At 51.9% G+C, this 18,826-nt stretch overlaps 5 protein-coding genes across 5 annotated transcripts; 4 read left to right on the top strand and 1 right to left on the bottom strand.

Annotated features, from left to right (window-relative positions):
- Positions 1 to 472: 472 nt before the first annotated feature.
- T310_1687 (uncharacterized protein) lies at positions 473 to 1,801 on the top strand (the record flags this gene model as incomplete). Its single annotated transcript, XM_013475458.1, has 1 exon — positions 473 to 1,801. The coding sequence occupies one exon, from the start codon at positions 473 to 475 to the stop codon at positions 1,799 to 1,801; it is 1,329 nt and encodes a 442-aa protein (XP_013330912.1).
- An 802-nt stretch (positions 1,802 to 2,603) lies between these two features.
- Positions 2,604 to 6,730, top strand: T310_1686 (DNA ligase (ATP); the record flags this gene model as incomplete). The annotated part of the gene is made up of 9 exons (XM_013475457.1): positions 2,604 to 2,638; positions 2,677 to 2,707; positions 2,965 to 3,131; positions 3,194 to 5,313; positions 5,379 to 5,510; positions 5,578 to 5,710; positions 5,768 to 5,873; positions 5,936 to 6,383; positions 6,657 to 6,730. The coding sequence occupies 9 exons, from the start codon at positions 2,604 to 2,606 to the stop codon at positions 6,728 to 6,730; spliced, it is 3,246 nt and encodes a 1,081-aa protein (XP_013330911.1).
- Positions 6,731 to 6,930: 200 nt separating this feature from the next.
- On the bottom strand, positions 6,931 to 10,683 carry T310_1685 (C2H2 type zinc finger domain protein; the record flags this gene model as incomplete). Its single annotated transcript, XM_013475456.1, has 5 exons — positions 6,931 to 8,181; positions 8,213 to 8,479; positions 8,538 to 10,036; positions 10,362 to 10,544; positions 10,641 to 10,683. 5 exons carry the CDS (start codon positions 10,681 to 10,683, stop codon positions 6,931 to 6,933), a joined length of 3,243 nt encoding a protein of 1,080 aa, XP_013330910.1.
- A 1,929-nt stretch (positions 10,684 to 12,612) lies between these two features.
- On the top strand, positions 12,613 to 14,313 carry T310_1684 (uncharacterized protein; the record flags this gene model as incomplete). Its single annotated transcript, XM_013475455.1, has 1 exon — positions 12,613 to 14,313. One exon carries the CDS (start codon positions 12,613 to 12,615, stop codon positions 14,311 to 14,313), a length of 1,701 nt encoding a protein of 566 aa, XP_013330909.1.
- A 1,154-nt stretch (positions 14,314 to 15,467) lies between these two features.
- T310_1683 (uncharacterized protein) lies at positions 15,468 to 18,395 on the top strand (the record flags this gene model as incomplete). The annotated part of the gene is made up of 10 exons (XM_013475454.1): positions 15,468 to 15,595; positions 15,705 to 15,750; positions 15,850 to 16,003; positions 16,073 to 16,277; positions 16,343 to 16,919; positions 16,980 to 17,018; positions 17,077 to 17,145; positions 17,231 to 17,490; positions 17,566 to 18,248; positions 18,352 to 18,395. 10 exons carry the CDS (start codon positions 15,468 to 15,470, stop codon positions 18,393 to 18,395), a joined length of 2,205 nt encoding a protein of 734 aa, XP_013330908.1.
- Between the last annotated feature and the right edge of the window lie 431 nt (positions 18,396 to 18,826).

The following is an 18,826-nucleotide window of genomic DNA, read 5'->3' as shown; positions in this document are numbered from 1 at the left end:
ACTCTGCACTGTGCTTTGTGACCTCGCCAGACTGGTTTCTCTCCCGCCGCTAGTCGCGTGCCCGCGATATCCTATCAGATTTCCGATAACGGGTTTAAACGGTCCTACAACACGTGGACCGGAGATTGTCGTGGTCCTGCAGCGCAGGACCACCACACCGTGAACTGGCACTTTTATTATTACCGTCGACTATCAGACTCCCTTCGGGGAGGCTTGTTATTTCGTCCTTCCACCCATTCTCTATGTTCCTCGCTCAGACCCTCGACCAAAGCGCCTCCTCGGGAGACTTCAGGCTCGACCCCAAATATGAACCATGATGGTACCTAGGGCTTTTCTTTTCTCTTCAGCGCCCTTCAAAAAGCCAGCGCACAGGAATGAAAAGGAGAAACTGGAGCCGCAAGCCTCCTGCCATCCTAGAAACCGCCGCCAGTCACCGCCTCGTCGGGATGTGCCGCCTGTCAGGCCTGCCAGCATGGCCGCTGGGGATCCTTCGGTGATCGCCCATACTGACCCCGTCGTGATCCCGCCAAAACGGTCCCAACGACGCACACCAGTCAATCATTTGGACACGAGGAACAGCGGTCGAGATACTCGGAGGGATATGCGCCGGTCGTCGTCCGCCAACACTCTCCCTCGTAACGTCCCCACCTCCGTTGCAACGCTGCTCGAGGTGACAGCGATCCCTCCCCGCAGAAGCTGGACGGTCCGGAGTTCTCGTAAGCTGCCGCCCGGGAACCATGTGGAAGATTTTAGCCGCCTTCTGATGGAGGGCATCAAGCCCCGAGACGAACGCGGCGCTTCCTTGGACGGTTCCGGGAACTCTCCCTTGGATTTCCTCCTCAGTCCTTTGGACGATGAGAAGTCCATGCTGGCAAGCGAGCTGGAGTCGGATCTCTCCGTGCGCTCCACGTCACCCGATTCGGTGCCGTCATTGGATCATGAACTAAGCTCGGATACTTCTTCCAGTCCGAGGACTCCCCCGAGTCAGAGGCGGCACCTGGATAAGAGGAAGTACCTCTCTTCTCCCCCGGAGGATTGCGCATCGGACCATCCTCTTTTGGAGAATGAGGAGCCTGACTCGTTTCAATCGTTTTTCACGCCATCCGAACCCGCCAGCGTCTCTTCGAAGCCGTCAAGCCCGTCTCGCACCTTTCCTCGATTAGGATCGACGTTCAAGTCGAATCTCACCGCTTCATTGCGAGCCATCAAGTCAGCTGCACAGACGGTGTCGAACTTTGCGACGCCATCGGTTCAACCGGATGATTTTCTCACGCGTTCTCTGTTCTCGATCACCCCCGAATTAACCGATGACCGGCGCCCCCTTCCGATGAGCGAACCCCCTTCACCGGCTCTTCGACGCTATCTCAATCCGATCACCTTGTCGCCTGCCGAGATGCATGTTTATCATGAATCTCCGCAGGGTTCGGACCAGTTCGCTCACAGCTGCCCGGTGTCGATCCAGATGCAAACGTACAACCGATCTGGGTCTTCAACCGGCCGCAGACGGAGCCGTTTCAGCACGGGCAACGCCAGTGGATACGAACAACAGCTGTGCTCGTTCGATCCAGAGATCCCAATGACCCGTCAACGCGAGCCGCGCGAGAACAGTGATTTCCTGCGCGTGGTCGTCCTAGAGATGAATATGCGGCGCAGCGGCAAATTACGCGATGACATCCCGAGCCGGGCCAAGGTCTGGCTGCCTCCACGCAAGCCAGCACGGTTGGTCTCGAGCGCCTACGGTGATGAGGAGGAGACTGCCATTCCCCAACGATGGGTTGGGGTTTCAATCGAGTGCGCTTGAACGACCTGGCCGAGCTCTTTACCGATCTACTTTCCGATCTTCTTCATGATTGTACATATGCATCACTTCAACGTGTCTTTTAATTTGTTTTTTACCCCTTTTCGGCGTCTTTTCAGAATTTGGTTCGGATCTACAATGACATGGCATGAGATAGCGAGGCGTTTGAGGAGGAAATGGGCACGGCAATAGCATCATGGGCATTTCTTTGCATGCTTCGGAGCAAGGGCAGGTCGTTAGTTCATTAGCCATGTATTATTCTCTTGGTTTTCCCGAGTGCTCGACGATAGTGAAATGAATTTTGTATCCAGCGCATTTCATGACTATTTCTCCCGTCCTCACGTCATTAGATATTTACCATTTCTCCAGGGTTATTATCAGACATTTGTGAGAAAAGGTTCAAGCATCACAGTAGGCATTAAGGCCGTGTGTACACTCCAGCCATTGTCCATTCCATTCTATCATATTCCGACGCGTCAGTCAACTTTACGGACTCATTTACTGACCAACGCATTATGGAGAGCGCCACGTGTCTGAGGAGGACTCTGCATAAGTTGCCTTTTCAATTACGACGAATATGATATGACAGTACTCCGGAGTACGCCAGTTGATTAATACTGGCCTGTAGATCAATAGCGCGCACGGTACTCTTTCTGTTCTGGAGGTCCATGCGCATTTGCATGACCATCTCCTCTTCCATCTTTGTTTTTCTTTCCTTTGAAAAAGAATCCTCACCTGTTTCCTCTCCTTCCCGCGAATCCCGCAATGCCATACCTGCTAATCTAGCTAGCTGTACCGTATAGACATGTACTGTACAGTAGGAAGTAGAAAAGATGAGGGGTAAGTGATTGGAACCAGGCCGGCATAGTATGGTATAGCAACATAGCATTGATGATATATGCGTCAATGGTAAGCGATAAAAGCGCGCTGTGCGGGGTTTATTAGTATTATTCTTTTATTCGTGCACTCCAGTCGAGTCGAGTTGAGAGTGAGGCAACAAGAGAATTAGTGCCTCAGGCACTAAATTCAAATGTCGTACAGACTACCGATGACGTCGAGTCACATGTTCTGCGTCTCCTCTGGCGCTGCAGCCTGGACAGACCGCGTCCGGACCGTGTATTAGGTAGAAAATTAATATAAAATTTGGCAATTAAAAAAAAGAACAGGAAGGTTATCGCTTCCGTTCTTTTGATGGTGTGATATCCCCTGGATCACAATATTACAATGAACTGGATCTGACAGCCGATCGCTGGTCGAAAATGGATCCGCATGATGATGAGGAGCAGCTTTCCGATGCTGGCCCCGTGGAGACTGAAAAGGACCTTGATGAGAAGTAAGCCAGCGGTGTAGAAAGAAAAAAGTATTGTCTTACTGGCTGACTTGTTATGTGTGAAGGTATCCAAATCGACCTCATAACCACTCCCCTACATTGCCCTTCCACGAGCTCTTCTTGTCCCTGTTCAACCCGTTAAACGAGAATAAGAAGAAGCCTACCGGTCCTGCTGCTGTTGCGGCTGCAAGGAGGAAAGTCGGCCCAAATGGCACGAGTGCAGCGAATCTCACCCCCCAGGAACGTCGGCGCGATATCATCCAGCGGTTCATCTCGCGATGGAGAAAAGAAGTCGGAGACGATATCTACCCGGCCTTCCGCCTCATCGTCCCGGACAAGGACCGCGATCGGGCCATGTACGGGCTGAAAGAGAAAGTTATTGGCAAGCTACTCGTCAAAATCATGAAGATCGACAAGCACTCGGAGGATGGATTTAGTCTGCTGAACTGGAAACTGCCCGGCCAGAGCGCAGCCAGCCGGATGGCGGGCGACTTTGCCGGACGATGCTACGAAGTCATCTCCAAACGGCCGATGAGGACTGAGGTCGGCGATATGCTCATCGAGGAAGTCAACGAGAAGCTGGACCAGCTCTCTGCGGCCTCCAAGGAAGAGCAGCAGCTCCCCATTCTGGCGGAGTTCTACCGGCGGATGAACCCGGAGGAGCTGATGTGGCTCATCAGGATCATCCTCCGACAGATGAAGATCGGTGTTTCGGAGCGGACGTTTTTCGATGTGTGGCATCCGGACGCGGAGAGGCTGTTCAGCATCTCCAGCAGCCTTCGTCGCGTGTGCTGGGAGCTCCACGATCCGAATATCCGGTTGGAGGCCGATGAACGGGGCGTTTCGCTTATGCAGTGCTTTCAGCCTCAACTGGCCCAGTTCCAGATGCATTCTTTCGAACGGATGGTGGAGCGAATGAGGCCCACGGAGGATGATCCCGTTTTCTGGATCGAAGAGAAGCTCGATGGCGAGCGCATGCAGCTTCACATGGTATCAGATGACTCGATAGAAGGTGGGAAGAGGTTTGGGTTCTGGTCACGGAAAGCCAAGGATTATACGTATCTTTACGGCAATGGGCTGAACGACCCCAACGGTGCTCTCACGCGCCATCTGAAAGACGCGTTTGCTGAGGGTGTGGACAACATCATTCTGGATGGCGAGATGATCACCTGGGACCCCGAGCAAGATGCTCCGGTCCCCTTTGGGACCCTCAAAACCGCCGCACTGTCAGAACAACGTGACCCGTTTTCTAAAGGCCCGCGGCCACTGTTTCGAGTCTTCGATATTTTGTATCTTAATGATCGGGACCTGACCAGGTATACACTCCGTGACCGGCGAAATGCGTTGGAGAAGAGCATCAAACCGGTTCATCGAAGATTTGAGATACACCCATACCAAGAGGCCACCAAAGCTTCCGACATCGAGCCGATCCTTAGGAAGGTTGTTGCAGAAGCATCAGAAGGACTGGTCCTGAAGAATCCAAGGTCGCCTTACCGTCTGAATGAACGGCACGATGACTGGATGAAGGTCAAGCCGGAATACATGTCTGAGTTTGGCGAATCGCTGGACGTCATCGTGATTGGGGGTTATTATGGTTCTGGACGTCGCGGTGGCAATCTCTCCAGCTTCCTATGCGGACTCCGGGTCGACCAGGCTCAGGTCCAGAAAGGAGCAAATCCGATGAAATGCTATTCCTTCTGCAAGGTTGGAGGCGGCTTCACCGCGGCCGATTATGCAAATATCCGTCACCACACGGACGGGAAATGGAAGCCGTGGGACCCCAATAAACCTCCCACTGAGTACATTGAATTGGCAGGGGGAGACGCCCAGTATGAGCGGCCTGATATGTGGATCAAGCCGGATGACTCGGTAGTCCTCTGTGTCAAGGCCGCTTCTGTCTCCGTCAGCGACCAGTTTCGGCTTGGTTTGACGCTACGATTCCCTCGATTCAAGAGGCTGCGCATGGACAAGGACTGGAAAACAGCATTGTCAGTGCAAGAGTTTCTGGATCTCAAATCGAACGTGGAGCAGGAGCAGAAAGAAAAGCAGTTTACTGTCGACAATTCCCGCAAGAAACGGATAAAGAGAACCACCAAGAAGCCTCTCACCGTCGCTGGTTACGACGCTGATGCACAAGTTCAATATCAGGGCCCTTCGGGACACATTTTCGACGGGTTGAATTTCTGTATGCACGATTCCATTCACCTTTCAGTCCAGGCTAGGACGTTTGCTGATCATTGAATGTCGTAGTTATCATGACGGAATCCAGTGCACCGGTAAAGAAATCCAAGCTCGAGTTGGAGCAACTGGTCAAATCGAACGGGGGAAAGATTTACCAGACGAACACGGCTGCTCCGGACACCGTGTGTATCGCTGACCGAAGTACGTTACACCTGACGATAAATCAGTTGGGAGGGATGGTAGAGCTAAATCTTGCCTCAATGAACAGGAACGGTCAAGGTAGCATCCTTGCAGAAAAGCGCCAAAGAGAACATCATCCGGCCGCTGTGGCTTTTCGACTGCATCAAGCAGAATGAGGCTGATGCAGGGTTGCCAAACTTTCTCCTTCCATTGGAACCACGGTATGTGACGAAAGTACACCCTTGAGAACCTGCTGACTGACACTGAGACTTCTGCAGACACATGTTCTTTACCAAGGAGGATCAGCGAGATGAGATCGAAGGGAACGTGGACAAGTTCCATGATAGTTACGCGAGGGACACCACTGTGGAGGAGCTCAAGGTGGTGAGTGCTGTCTCTCTCCCCCTCCCTCTCTGTTTCTTACTAACAACAAACAATCGGACAAGCTCCTCGATAACATGAAGGTACCCGGCAAGATGAACCACGCCCAAGTCTCCCAGATCACAGAACGACTGTTTGCGCGGGCTCAACAAGAAGGGCAAGACCGCGGACAAGGGATATCTCCAGGCTGGCTCTTCAAGGGTCTCACGATCTACTTCCACCACGACCCGTCGTCGGCCACCAATTCGCACCGCCTCCGTCTAGCATCCAATCTGGCTCGATTTGGCGGGGCCAGCATTGCCAGCACGTACGACACGTCGAACAAGAACAAAGACAAAGGCGTAACCCACGTCATCATCGATCCCTTATCGACAGAGGCTCCCGAGCAACAACTCTCCTCCCTCAGGAAAACTTTATCGTCTCACGCTGCTTCGGGCATGCGAATCCCCCATCTGGTCACTGTGGAATGGATCGAAGAGTGCTGGAAGGAGCGGACGTTGTTGGATGAAGAGAGTATGTCCTCTCCCTGTTACCTTCAAAACCGAAGATGACAGTCAGGGTTTGTGAAATATTGAAAAGTGAGAGAAGAAACTGACGTGTTACGTTTACTTTCTGTCTAGGATTCCAACCGCCGCGGTGAGATGAGACGAGATAACGACCTATGATACAATGATGGAGTTCCTATGTTGTGCTTAATTAATTGCATTTACATGTATGTACTGTATGTATTGTACATTACCTTGGATAGATAGATAGCTAGCTAGGTAGTTTAGGAAACATCCAAAGCTATGCTAGCTATGTTCTACGCTGTACTTGTGTACTTGTATGTACTGTACAATACTACTACCATGGTGAGATGAGTAATGACCAGGAAGAAAAAAATAGAAAGCGAAGAGATAATAAGTATGTACTGTATACACATGGAGAGAAACTGCATCTGCAGACTTCCAAGTTCTTATTGACATTTTTTCCACCTTATCTCGGTAGGAATGAGCGTCAATATAATACAGACATATATATATATATATTCATGCTATTTACGGTACGCTTCACGACTCCATCAATCGGACGCAGCAGATGCTGATACAGATGCTGATGACGCAGGAGACGAGACCTGCTCGCCCAAGCGGGTTAGAATGCCGATGTACTCATGCGCGATCCCCCAAGACGACATCAGCCCCGACAGCGTGCGGATGCCTTCCTTCAGGATCCTCGCCGGCCCTGATGGTCCGCAGATGTCGCCTACCCCGGTCACGTTGCCCCGCATCGTGTGGCCCTCGCGCACGAAAAGCTGCACGAGCTCGTCGTCGCAGGGCCGGTCGAGATGGATGAATGTTGGACCGGGGGCTGGCTCGGATACGTCAGGCTGAGGTCGCAGCTCATCCGAGTCTTCAACATTGTTGCTGTTGTTGCTGTTGCTGCTATTGTTGTTCTGGCCGGAGGCTGCTGCTGTTGCTTTGTGGTGGCATGATCCATATGCCCAGAGGGTGAGGGTGGCTAGGAAGACGGCCACAGGCTCATGGAAGGCATTCGTGGAATAGCGACGGACGTACCACAAGACGGAACCGGCGTGGATCAGTGCCAGCCGGGCTTTATACTGGTCATGCTTGACCCAGCGCCAGATGTGGTGCCACTCGATGGCTTGCTCGTGCTCACTCCAATGTAGGGTCCCTCTTGCTAAAGAAGTCGCCAGTGCTCGGATCTCCCGGAACGGGACCAGGAGGACAATCCGCGCAGCGTGTAGATGAAGGACGGTAGGGTGCTCCAATCCGGCCGCTTTGGCAATCGTGCCGTTGGCTGTCCAATGGAGGATGTCCAAGCAGTCACAGGCGCTGTTTCGCCATTTCGAGTACACGGGTATCCCAGGAAGCCAAACAGACCCAGACGGGATCGCGGAGTCTCGGGATTGCTTCTTAGCCGTAGGATTCCAACAAGACAGCGGTCGCCGGAAGTAATCGCTCACTTCCCACATTCTCTGGTAGAGAGCATGGACAAGCAGGACATGACTGAATTCCCCGATCCCAGGGACTAGTCTCTTTTCGATGTATAGAATCTGCGTTGCGGAGTAGAGCGATTCATTTTCTTGAGTTTTATTAGCAGTGTGCAGTCCTGTACTCGGAAGTGATTGCTTACCACCTGAAGACCGTTCGTGCAGTTGCCGCCAGCTTTCCTCAGACTTTGCCTGCCACGGATCCTCATGCGACGGTAATGGGGCTTGTGCATCGTCGAGCGATAAGTGCGGTCGGGTATCAAAAGCATACGCCAATGTGCAATCAAGGAGCTGCAGGAATCCATCAGCACGCTTCTGTATCTGTCGATGATATTATCCAAGGCTGACGTACCCATATACAATAGCCTGTGCGTCTCCTCACTTCACTATCGATCCATATTTCCCATGTTTGCCCACCAGCGGAGTCCAACCACGTGCTTTGCGATCTACTAGAGACTGACAGGAGCTTTTCCCGATTTGCGAGACGAACGAGATCACTGAAGATACTGAGACCAGACTCCTTTGCTCGAGCACTACCACTGTGAAGTAGGCCAATACAGTTCAGGAGCATTGCTTGGAGAAGCCAAATAGGTACTGGTCCTGACAGGTGTCTCTCTTTCTAAATTCATAATTAGATCCAGAGTCTCTGTTGTCACATGGTCTGGGGTTTGTCGTACCTCTACCTGAATCGCACGGCGAATGAATTCGTGAAAAGCACCCGCACATCTCGCTGTTTCCGGTGAATTAATAACGTGACAGCCAACTGCAGATATTGCCATGGTCAATATCCAGTGACATTTGTTCGGATCAAATGTTGGCAGATGAAAGATTGGATAAACTGGTTGGAATGTATCCAAATAGTGTCGAATAAAGCAATCCAACGTCTCAACTGAAGGAAAGTAGTCCGTCTCAAAAGGAGTAAAAAGAAAACTGTTTGTACAGCACAGTTGATCGAAGGCCCGGCGCATCTGTTCGTACGTAGTAGGGTCAATCGGCTTCGCTGACCGTACATCGTCCGATAAGCCATCCATCTCAACATCTTCGATCGGGGAAAATGCAGGTGGCAATTCCTGCGCGCCGTTCCCCAATTGCAATAACAAATTCAGTTGATTCCCCACAGAATTTGACCAAGTTCTTCTTTTCCGACTGTATTTCGGACGTCGAGCACCATCCCCGTCTACATAGTAGTCTCCAGAACGCACTGAACCTTCACATGACACCGAACGTGGAGAGGTGTCTTCGGCGGTATGAGTTTTCAGTCTGGGACTTTTGGCAGTTGACCGCAAAGGGATATCACTGGTGTAGCTCTGGGATGAGTTCTGCGCATTATGGTAAGAATGCATCTGATCGGCACTCGCAGCGGGTGGAAGCCATGCGGTCCGCGTATTGAAGCTTTCTGACCACAGCCCCTGGATAGGCTGCGGAGAAAGTCCTTGTGTCAAGGACAAAGTGTTGCCTGGTTCTGGCAGTAAATTAGTAGGGAGCCAGTTGATTGCCGAAAGCTCTCCCTGATCGAACAGATTTTGGCCAAGCGCTATTGGTAGTGGCTGACTAGTTGAATTTGCCATCTCAATATCCATATCGGCATTGTTTACACCCGACTGGGTATTCTTGGCATGTCCCCCTGTGCTAGTGGAGGGATCACTGGTAAATGGGGCTTGGAAAATCGGTGCTGACACATGTTGATACATATGCCGCGAATTTATATCAGGATACGAAGGGTACGGAAGCCGTGGTATCTCCGCAGTCTCTTCATGTTCGGGCAAAGGAACATGTCGATTTGCGTTTTCAAGATCCGACACCAGTTGGGACCGGCGATCCGTAGACTGCTTGCGGTTTTCACGAGAGGTTCGTTGTGCGGATCCATCAGACCCTGCGCTGGAGGCATCGCAACTTACGAATCGGAATTGTATCTGGTTCGGCTGCTGGCTCGGGCGCGGGGGTTGAGAGTCGGCCGTCACGGAGCTTGTCTGCTTGCTGACGTGGTCTGCTCCAGGCGATTGAGGTTTGTCCAGTCTGTCCCTGGAAGGGTGCTGGTCGATTATCGAGCTCAGTGAATGCCTGTTTGATTCTTTACCCGCCTTCAGTTTGGATCGTCTCTCCGTCGGATATTGACACCCAAGGCTGCGGCCTTGACATCGAACACACGGATCACCCCCACTACATCTGACTCGGGCTGTTGCACAATTAAAGCATGCGCGAAACGTTTTGACGGTGATCCTGTGCGTCCTGTCCAGCCTGAGCCCCGGCGCGTGATGACTCAGATCATGTCGGTGGAGGGTATCACTGGAATAGAGAACACAGAATTAGACAAGCCACCATTAGAAGCCAATGCAAGGATGGGTTTGTCCATAAAAGTCCATTGCTGGACCAATTGGAATCGAGCTGGGATTTCGGTGGTATCACATTTATCAAGAATAGCATGGGAAAAGAGGAAGATAAGGGGAGATAGGATAAGGATGCAACGTGCCTTCTCGAAAAGCGTCGACTACACTGCGCACACTCGAACGGTTTCTCCTTCGTATGACTGCGAAGGTGTCGCTTCAGATGCTCCGGCCGTCTGAAAGTGGTCTGACATATTTCGCATTTCAATTGCCCAGCAGAGGGAGCATTTACACGGTCATGTCCGTCATCATTGTCCACGCGCATCGCATCACCTTCGGGCTCGCGTTGATTTGCATCTTCTGTTGCACCTCAAATGTCAGCATCCCCAACCAGAGGTATTTCACATGCATCGAGATTCACAGAGAAAAGCATCGAAATCCGGGTAGCAGACGTACCTGAAGTTGTATCTGGACGAGCTAGGCCCGTCTCCGCAGACATGGCGTCTATTCCACAGCTTGAGCGACATGAGGTTTAGCGCTGCAGAGCTTCAATACAAGTCCGAGAGTTAGAAGACCTAAAAAACGCCATCGAGTGGAGAGTGGATGTGGAGAAGACGTACGAGATGAAGCGCACCAGCGTCGTCGCGTCCTCACCATTTCGGGAAGAGAAGCAGGAGCCCGATTACATGCTGGGGAAGCGCTGTCTAAATAACCTCGGACTGCAAGCGCCTCTTGCTGGGCTTAATTACCCAAGTTAACAGTGGAGCGAGATGGCGGTCGACTGTTAGCATCTTCTTACCCCGGGATCGGACTGCCCGAGTGGTCATCGATGCAGGCCATCATTGGCGGATGCCTTCCTTCGCGCCTTCCTCCGCATCTCCACATCGGTTATTAGGAACGCCCGGGGTTGCGATTTTTCCGAGGCAGGGAACATGCCAGTTCTCTCTTCTCACCATCACGGTCGTCGTATGTTCACAGGTTATCAGTCTGCGATCTACAACATGAATCCACATGAAGCTCTACCATCACCAGCCAGCGCATAATAAAAGCTCACGTCGTTGAGATTCTCAGCTGAGGATGCTGCAAAATCCCACCCATTCTTTTGGCGGGCGTGGTTACTCAGGCCTGGTCACGTGGTGCTGTCGATGGATTTGATTCATATGATCGATATGATTTCGCCCTTTCAACCATCGCCTGCAGGAATTGACCAGGAGGAGTATTGGAGTATTTGGTACAAAGCTGAGGCGAGCTAGGCTGGGATGTTGAGCGATGAAGCGAACGCTGATCCATTAAGGAGTCCGACCGTTGCTCACCATAAGCATTTCGAGCTCTCTGTCCTTGATCTTATTGTTTCCTCGATCCTCCACGATCAATGCAAATCTTCGTACGCCTGCAAAAAAAAAAAGGAAGACTGTCAAAATCCTCACAATGAGCTATTCATATAACCGTTGGAAATCTCGTCACGCAGATGGTCCCTGTCCAAGTTTCCACGGACGCATCTTACAAACTCGCCAATCAATAATAGGAAAGCCTTCTTGCTACACTGACAAACGTATGCATAATCGACTTTGTATTGTATCTTATTTTGGAGCATGGCAACCTCATGCAGCCATGCCCAATGGCATCTGCCATCTGGCGCATTATCCACGTGCTGCCAGCTGACCGAATTGACTAATTACTAGGATTCTTTACACATTCTAAGAACCTATAATTGCACATCAGGTCTGGTAGATCTGCAAACTCCGATGGAGACAGGTTCCTACTGTCGTATTAAAAATTACAGCTTGGCATTTTTAGGTAAAGAAGATGGCAAATGAAGGAAAGTAAAATTGTTGGGAGACTTGCAGTATACTCTGGAGCAGAATATATCTCTCAGTTATAGTCATCTAAAAAAATATTGATAATCGATGTGAACTTTTGATGTTGCAGGCTTACGCAAGCGCTGTATTTTGCGGCTATCTTCCGCAGAGGTGCACTGACCGCCTATCAAGTCGGAGGACAGCGGAACTTCAGCGTCCCCGTCATAATGCAACGTCGCCGGCGACTTTTGCATCTCGAATATTGCTGATTGGGGTATCTACCAATTTATTTGAACATGTGATTTCACAGATGATACGAAGTGATGGGAACCACAGTCATCGTCATCAGGAACTCTCCATCATTGGTATGTACCCAGTGGTTTTGTCAATATGTCAGCCCCCAGCCTGATCTCTGACTACAGTGGTATCAGAATGTTCCTTGCGCATTGCGATTACGCCGCGCTCGATCAATAATATCATACATTTCCATTATTCAGTCACTTGTTGAAAAGGATCGTATGGTCCCATGAGCGGCGTCACCGAGAGCTCTGCTCTCGCTGGCCGATCGAGCTCCCAACGACCCCAAGGCAATGCCGAACAACACGTCTGCGGCCCTTCAGGGTGCAACAATGGCGTTCAATGCCTATCCCCCGAAGAATCAGGCATCAAAAAATAACCAGAATCCTAACGGAGCGATGAGAGCGGCTGTTCTGGCCGATCGAACAAAGCGTCCTACGCCGTCGCCTAATCGTCTCTCTCCTGAAACCCCTGAAGAAGGCTCCGTGAAGGATAAAATCAGAAAATTCTCCGAGAATTCTCTTTCTGCAAGCTCATCGCAGGCCGAAGACAATAGGGTTGGACGTCTTGGTTCAAGAGCCCAAACTCCGCAATTACTGGCCGCCACGAAAGCTGCAGAGAGATCTGCATCTCGAACCCCCCAGGATCCCACCCCGACGGGGCCGACATCACAGGGAAAACAGCCCATAGTTGGTGAGATACATTCTCCTGGAAATGGCATGTGTCAGCAAGGAGCGCAGCCTGCTCCCACGCCCGACAAGCAGCCTCAGCAGCTGCCCGCACCCATACCTATTCGCCGGATATCATCTAAAAACATTCCTCTACGTGACGATTTGGATGGTGGGAGCGATTCTTGGAATACCCAACAGCCGATAACTTACGGTGGACCAGATGCTCCAGATACCACGGAAAACTCATCAACTACGAGGTCTACTAGCCCTGTAAAGTCTACTGCAAGGGAACATACGAAAGAGTCGACATTAGAGACTGTCAATCGTTTACCGAGAAGTCAGGAACCGACGATATCTCAGAGGAGCCCTGTTCCCGGAACCAGCAGTCAAGCGTCCAAAGAAAATCTGGCCCACACGAAACCATCTCCGTCCATCTTAGGTGAGCAAAAGCCAAAGCTTCCGCCAAGACCAGCGGCCTCAAACTCCAATGGGGAGGACCAGGCCTCCCTGGCGAGTCTGCGAGATGACGTCCCCAAGAAGAAGCGGTCAGACTCTGTCAGTACGCCGTCATCATATCTCCCGTCGACATCTGACCAGACGTCGACCTCGACCCGGACTCCGACCTCCAGACATGACAACGGGGACGTGGAGGAGGCGTCGGGGATGAGTAAAGAGTCTCTGGCAGATGCAATCATTGCCTCGTCCCTTGCATCCTCTCGCGCCCCGTCGCCGATGAAAGCGCCTCCACCACTTCCACCACCCCGCCGGCCCAGGTCGCGTTCCCTTCTGCATCCAGGAAGTATCCTGAAGGGGGAAACGCGTCGCACACCCAGTCCACCTAAGGGATTGAGGCAGACGCTACGGGATCCGTCCAAATCCGACGACGAAGAAGAGAAGGAGAAAAGATACAATCGAAGACATCTGATACCACACCATCCTCACAAGCATCACGAGGGAGATCGAAAGCGATGGCGGAGAGAGATCACGGAGCGAGAACGCAAACGATATGAAGGCGTGTGGGCCGCCAACAAGGGCCTGTGGATCCCCCCCGACGCGCTCCGAAACCGAGCTTTCACCGACGAGCAGGATTCGTCACGACCCCTGGTTCCCTCTGAGATGGTGGTGAATCTGGTGGTGCGTGATATCTGGTCTCGCAGCCGGCTGCCGACGCATGTGCTGGAGCAGATCTGGGACTTGGTGGACCGTCACGGGATCGGGATGCTGACTCGGGAAGAATTCGTGGTTGGAATGTGGCTGATCGATCAGCAGCTGAAAGGGCATAAGCTGCCTGTCAAAGTTCCTGACAGCGTCTGGGAGAGCGTGCGCCACGTCTCGGGGATCAAGCTTCCGCGAGAATTTTAGGCTTGCCTCGTGGTTATCTCTTTGCGTGGCTCTGGAGGTGTTTTCCCACTGGAGCCTTTTTGGCAGACCCTCTGTGGTAATTTCTTGTAATGACTAATAATAGATAGATTTGTGCACATGCCTGCCCTGTCAGATGCGCTGGAGATTAGATGGTTACCGTGGTCAGGGTTCGTGCAGGATGGCCGATGACAAATAGGGCCGTCCGCTGATAGGCCCGTCATGCTCAACGCGCTCGGGCCTTGCAAGTTCTTCAGCAAGTGGAGCCCCGTCGATAGGACAAAATTATTATGTACGTCACTGTGCAGTGCCTGGCCTCCTCCCTCAGACTGTAGTAGAATTTCAAGCAGGGCGGAGGCTCCTGGCTCTCGTGTCCATTCTTTCTGGGACCATGATCGACCAAATCTTCGAACGCTGTAGACTTTCTGGGGGCCCGCCGCGCCAGCACACCAATCCGGCCTGCTGGTAAGTTAACGGGATGCCAACTTACCAGACTACCCAGTTTCTCGTGTCACCGGCGTTTCCTGGATGGCAGCGCGCAGCCGCATCCGACGCCGTGGATAAGGTGCTGACAGCCAGCGTCCCTGGTCCCTGTGGTAACAGCGGTACGGACTGGGGCGTCGGGCAGGCGCGACCCGCCGTGCGGCCTGGTCGAGGCCGGCGGGCGTCTCGTCGACAACTTTAAGTTGCAGCACAGCGAGGTCTCCACTGCTGGAAGTGGAAGGAGCGACTCGAGCTCTGGCGCGTCGCCCTGTGGCAACTCAGGCAGGCACAGCGCGCGCCACTAGGCCTCTTCGAGCCCGCCAAAATCAAATCCCGACGTATCCATCACTCCAGGAATCGGGATCTGCTTCCCACGAACCGCCGGCCCAGGATGGGGATCGATGAATCAGCAGCATGCCACCGCTGCTAATTTCCCATATCTGGCCAGCTTGCGAGCTCGAGCGAATTAGATTCTCCTGTCCTGGTCGCCCGGGACTGGGTTTGGCATCGATTATGCGCCTCTTGGGTTTACTCCATCTGCGCGGGGTTTGCGATCTGTTCGATCTATCGTCTCGGCTGCCCTCTCCGTCTTGAGCTGAGAGAGCCTCGACCTCAACACCATCGCGATTTACCTTGGCGGGTTTCATCTTGCACAACTCTCTGGGTGGATCGCCATGGTGTTGGAGCAACCCCAAGAACCCCGGCAGCAGCATCAGCAGGAGGCAGATTCGAAGCCACCGACCCCTGTCATAGCCCGACGGAAGTTTGCCAAACCGCCCGTAAAGGTAGCTTGTTTGGCCTGGTAAGCAAGCCCTCGTTTTTGTGATGTTGTCTGATCCCTTTGATCCTGCGCCCGTTTCCTTACGCGATCTTGCTTGTCCAACACTGATCCTGGATGATTGTTGTGACAGTCGCGCCTCCCGGACGCGCTGTGATGGCCAGGAGCCATGCTCCAGTGTATGTGCTGTCCCCATTCGTCCTTGTCATCCTGAAGTTGGCAATATTGTTCTTTAGCTCTGGAATCCCCTACTGAGTCGATAATTCTTCTGGAAAAAGTGCGTCAACAAAGGCAGGAAATGCTCCTATCTGCCTAGCAAGCGTGGAGGTCCCCGAAAGAAGAAAGTCCCGGCTCCTGCTGCTCCTCCAGCAGAGGTTTCGCAAAATGGCTCCTGGAACCCTGCTCTCGTGCCAGCGACACGATATGAGGAAGGTATGCGCACCGTGATTTTTTCTACTGGACGAATGCAACCGATTTCATTATACTGACCACGACCACCAGCGGATGCTGCTATGTTCGGTCAGATCGATCCCATGTCTCTCCCGGGGGCTGGCTTGAGACATCTCGACTTTCAAGACGTCCATGGGATGTTCGATGGCATGTTTATTCCCAGGGAAGGAGAGCACCCTCCGGCTGTCCCGCAGTCGGCTCCGACGCCAGTTCGGAAACAGCCCATGGTGAGAGCTTACGGCAGTGAGCAGGACATGTGAGGCACTACCCTTCCGATTCTGACTCATATGGATGGGCGCAAACTCCTAATCCAGTGCACAGATTGAACGCATATTACGACTTCATCCACCCGTATTTTCCGGTGCTCCCGCCGAGAGTGACTGGTCCTTGTCCCGACCAACCGTTGGATCACGCAGGTTCCCAGCCAAACTCCTTGTCTGAGGAGCCGTCCCTTGTCTACCAGCCATGCTCTCCATTAAGTCTCGCCATTTCCGCAATTCTAGCGCTTGTTCCTCATCCCAATGACCCTGACCCATCAGATCCGAGCTCGGTGCTTCTGCGAAGATCATATGCACAGACCTACGCACGCCTGGCAACGACGAGTATTGAGGCCGATGGCGAACTGATTGACTCCGTTACCCAACCGTCACAGGCCCTGAACTATGCACAACCATCCATCAATCGACAGCCACTTCATCCTCGGACCCCTGTGGAACTGGAAGCCATTCTTGCACTGTTGATTCTCTGTGTGTACGAGTACGCGCAACGTGGGAATCTGATGAAGATGCGGTATCGTGCCGGCCAGGCGTTGGTGATAGCAATGAACATGTCTCTCCATGCATTGGGACCGGAGCAGGACGATTTTTCCGAAGCTCGACGACGGGCGTGGTGGATGACTGTATGATGGCTTTTTCGACAATCCTCAAAAGTCTGTCCTACTAACAACGCGTCTGCGCAGTACTATTGTGTCCTTCAAGGCGCGATCATTACTTCAAATGTGCGTTTTCCTACTTCCATTCGGGCGTATTGACTAGAAGCTAACAAGACGATTGCAGCCCCCTACGGTCATGATTAACGATCCTCGTTTCACAACCCCGTACCCCCATTTTGCATCAGACCCCGAGGTAAATAGTTTCTCGTCCCTTTTTCCTTTTTCTTTTTTTTTAACTGTCTTCGACTGTGAAGAAGATCGACTAACGATGTTTGCAGGGATGGTCAATACTGATACAAGCACAACAAGTACTGGTTACTGCAAGTCAATTCGCCGTTGATCTGCATAGATGCATCAAGTCGCGGTCCAATATGCAATTTATCTATGAACAAATGAAGCAACTCGATGCATGGGCAACTTCAGTGATGACACAAGCAAACACCCCTCCGAGTGTTCCACCCCCTGGCCACCTCAATAATGGAACGGAATTCATCACTGCACGAAGCATTCGAGCAATAGCGAGGATCAAGGTGTCCAGGTATTTATTCATCTCGGTTTCCGCAGTGTTCCGGATGCAAGTATCAGCTATCGTTCTAACTTTACTGCTCTGTAGTGCTCATATCAAGACTCATCGTTTCCGCGCCTTCTCCGACATTCCAATCTTCCTCAAAAAGCATTGTGACCTTTCACCACAAAACTCGAATCCCGAAAACCCGTACCATATGATGAACGCTAATAGAGAGATCAATCCAATTTCCTGCCAATGCCATGGTTTCGAGACATCTGCCCATCTGCTTGGTGGAGAGTATAGCGGCTCTCCATCTGAGTCGTCCACGTCCTCCGGTTCTGGTTCACTGAATCCCCACTACTGCGGGCTCGGTCCTGGATTTCCCTTCAGTAGCCAGCATTCGGCCAAGGTGTGCCTTCGGGCTGCGCTATTTATCTCGCATATGTTCCAGAGTCTCCCATACCCACAGCCATTTCGTCACAGCAATCAGGCTGGCCCTGGCTCACAGCTCGAACCCTATCCTGACCCTGCAAGGTTGGATCCTCGGACACAGCTACCTCGCACTATGCCATCGTTCGCGTGTTGCGCCATGCAGAGCAGTTATGCGTTACTTATGCTCTTCTACAAGACGCGTGTGGCGCAACAAGGGCCGTCGGACGCCGAGCGCGACAGCGAGAATCCTTCCTCTACGGAGCGCCTAGTTGACGAGCTCCGACATGGTTTAGAGCGTATTATTGGCGCTGTGACGAACTATTCCAGAGCTTTCGAGGCGCTAGATGGGATGAGAGGTTAGTATTGCTGTTATAATCTTGGCAGTTCTCTTTTGCCGTTCCATACACCGAAGGGTTGCGGGCAGGTAGCTAACATCTGATGTTTCTGGAAATCTCACAGACGAAATTGAAAGTGCATTCCGTACAGCATTCTCACAGTCCTGAACTATAATTACGCCACTATAATCTCGATCTATATTCAGTATTTATGTCACGGCCGCAACACACTATCATCTTTCGGTGTCAGGAATCGCTTCTTGCATGCCATTTTGTGTTTTCTCTTTTCTAAATGGGGCTATGTCCTTTTTTCCTCTTGGTCCTATTCACCAGCAAGAAAATACCCTCCAGTTTCCAACGTTACAGAGAGAGATGCCAGCCGCAATCTGAAGCTGGCTTTTAACGGCCGTTCTAATGATTGGTTATTAGAATATTCTATGCATGTATGATGCAGGTTGTGTCTTTTTTTTCTTGAACCGATCCATCCTGGGGCTTTGCGGTGTCTTTGGGGTTGGTTTCATGGCGCACCCATGGGTTTTTTTTTCTTCCCAGATTATTCGAGCCTACGAGAGGAAGACTTGGGGTAATAAGGGTAAAGG

This window comes from Rasamsonia emersonii (assembly GCF_000968595.1).
Source record: "Rasamsonia emersonii CBS 393.64 chromosome Unknown ctg1118621759999, whole genome shotgun sequence".
Taxonomy (NCBI): domain Eukaryota; kingdom Fungi; phylum Ascomycota; class Eurotiomycetes; order Eurotiales; family Trichocomaceae; genus Rasamsonia; species Rasamsonia emersonii.
The sequence above is the reverse complement of the archived record's forward strand: the minus strand, read 5'-3'. Positions and strand labels throughout refer to the sequence as shown.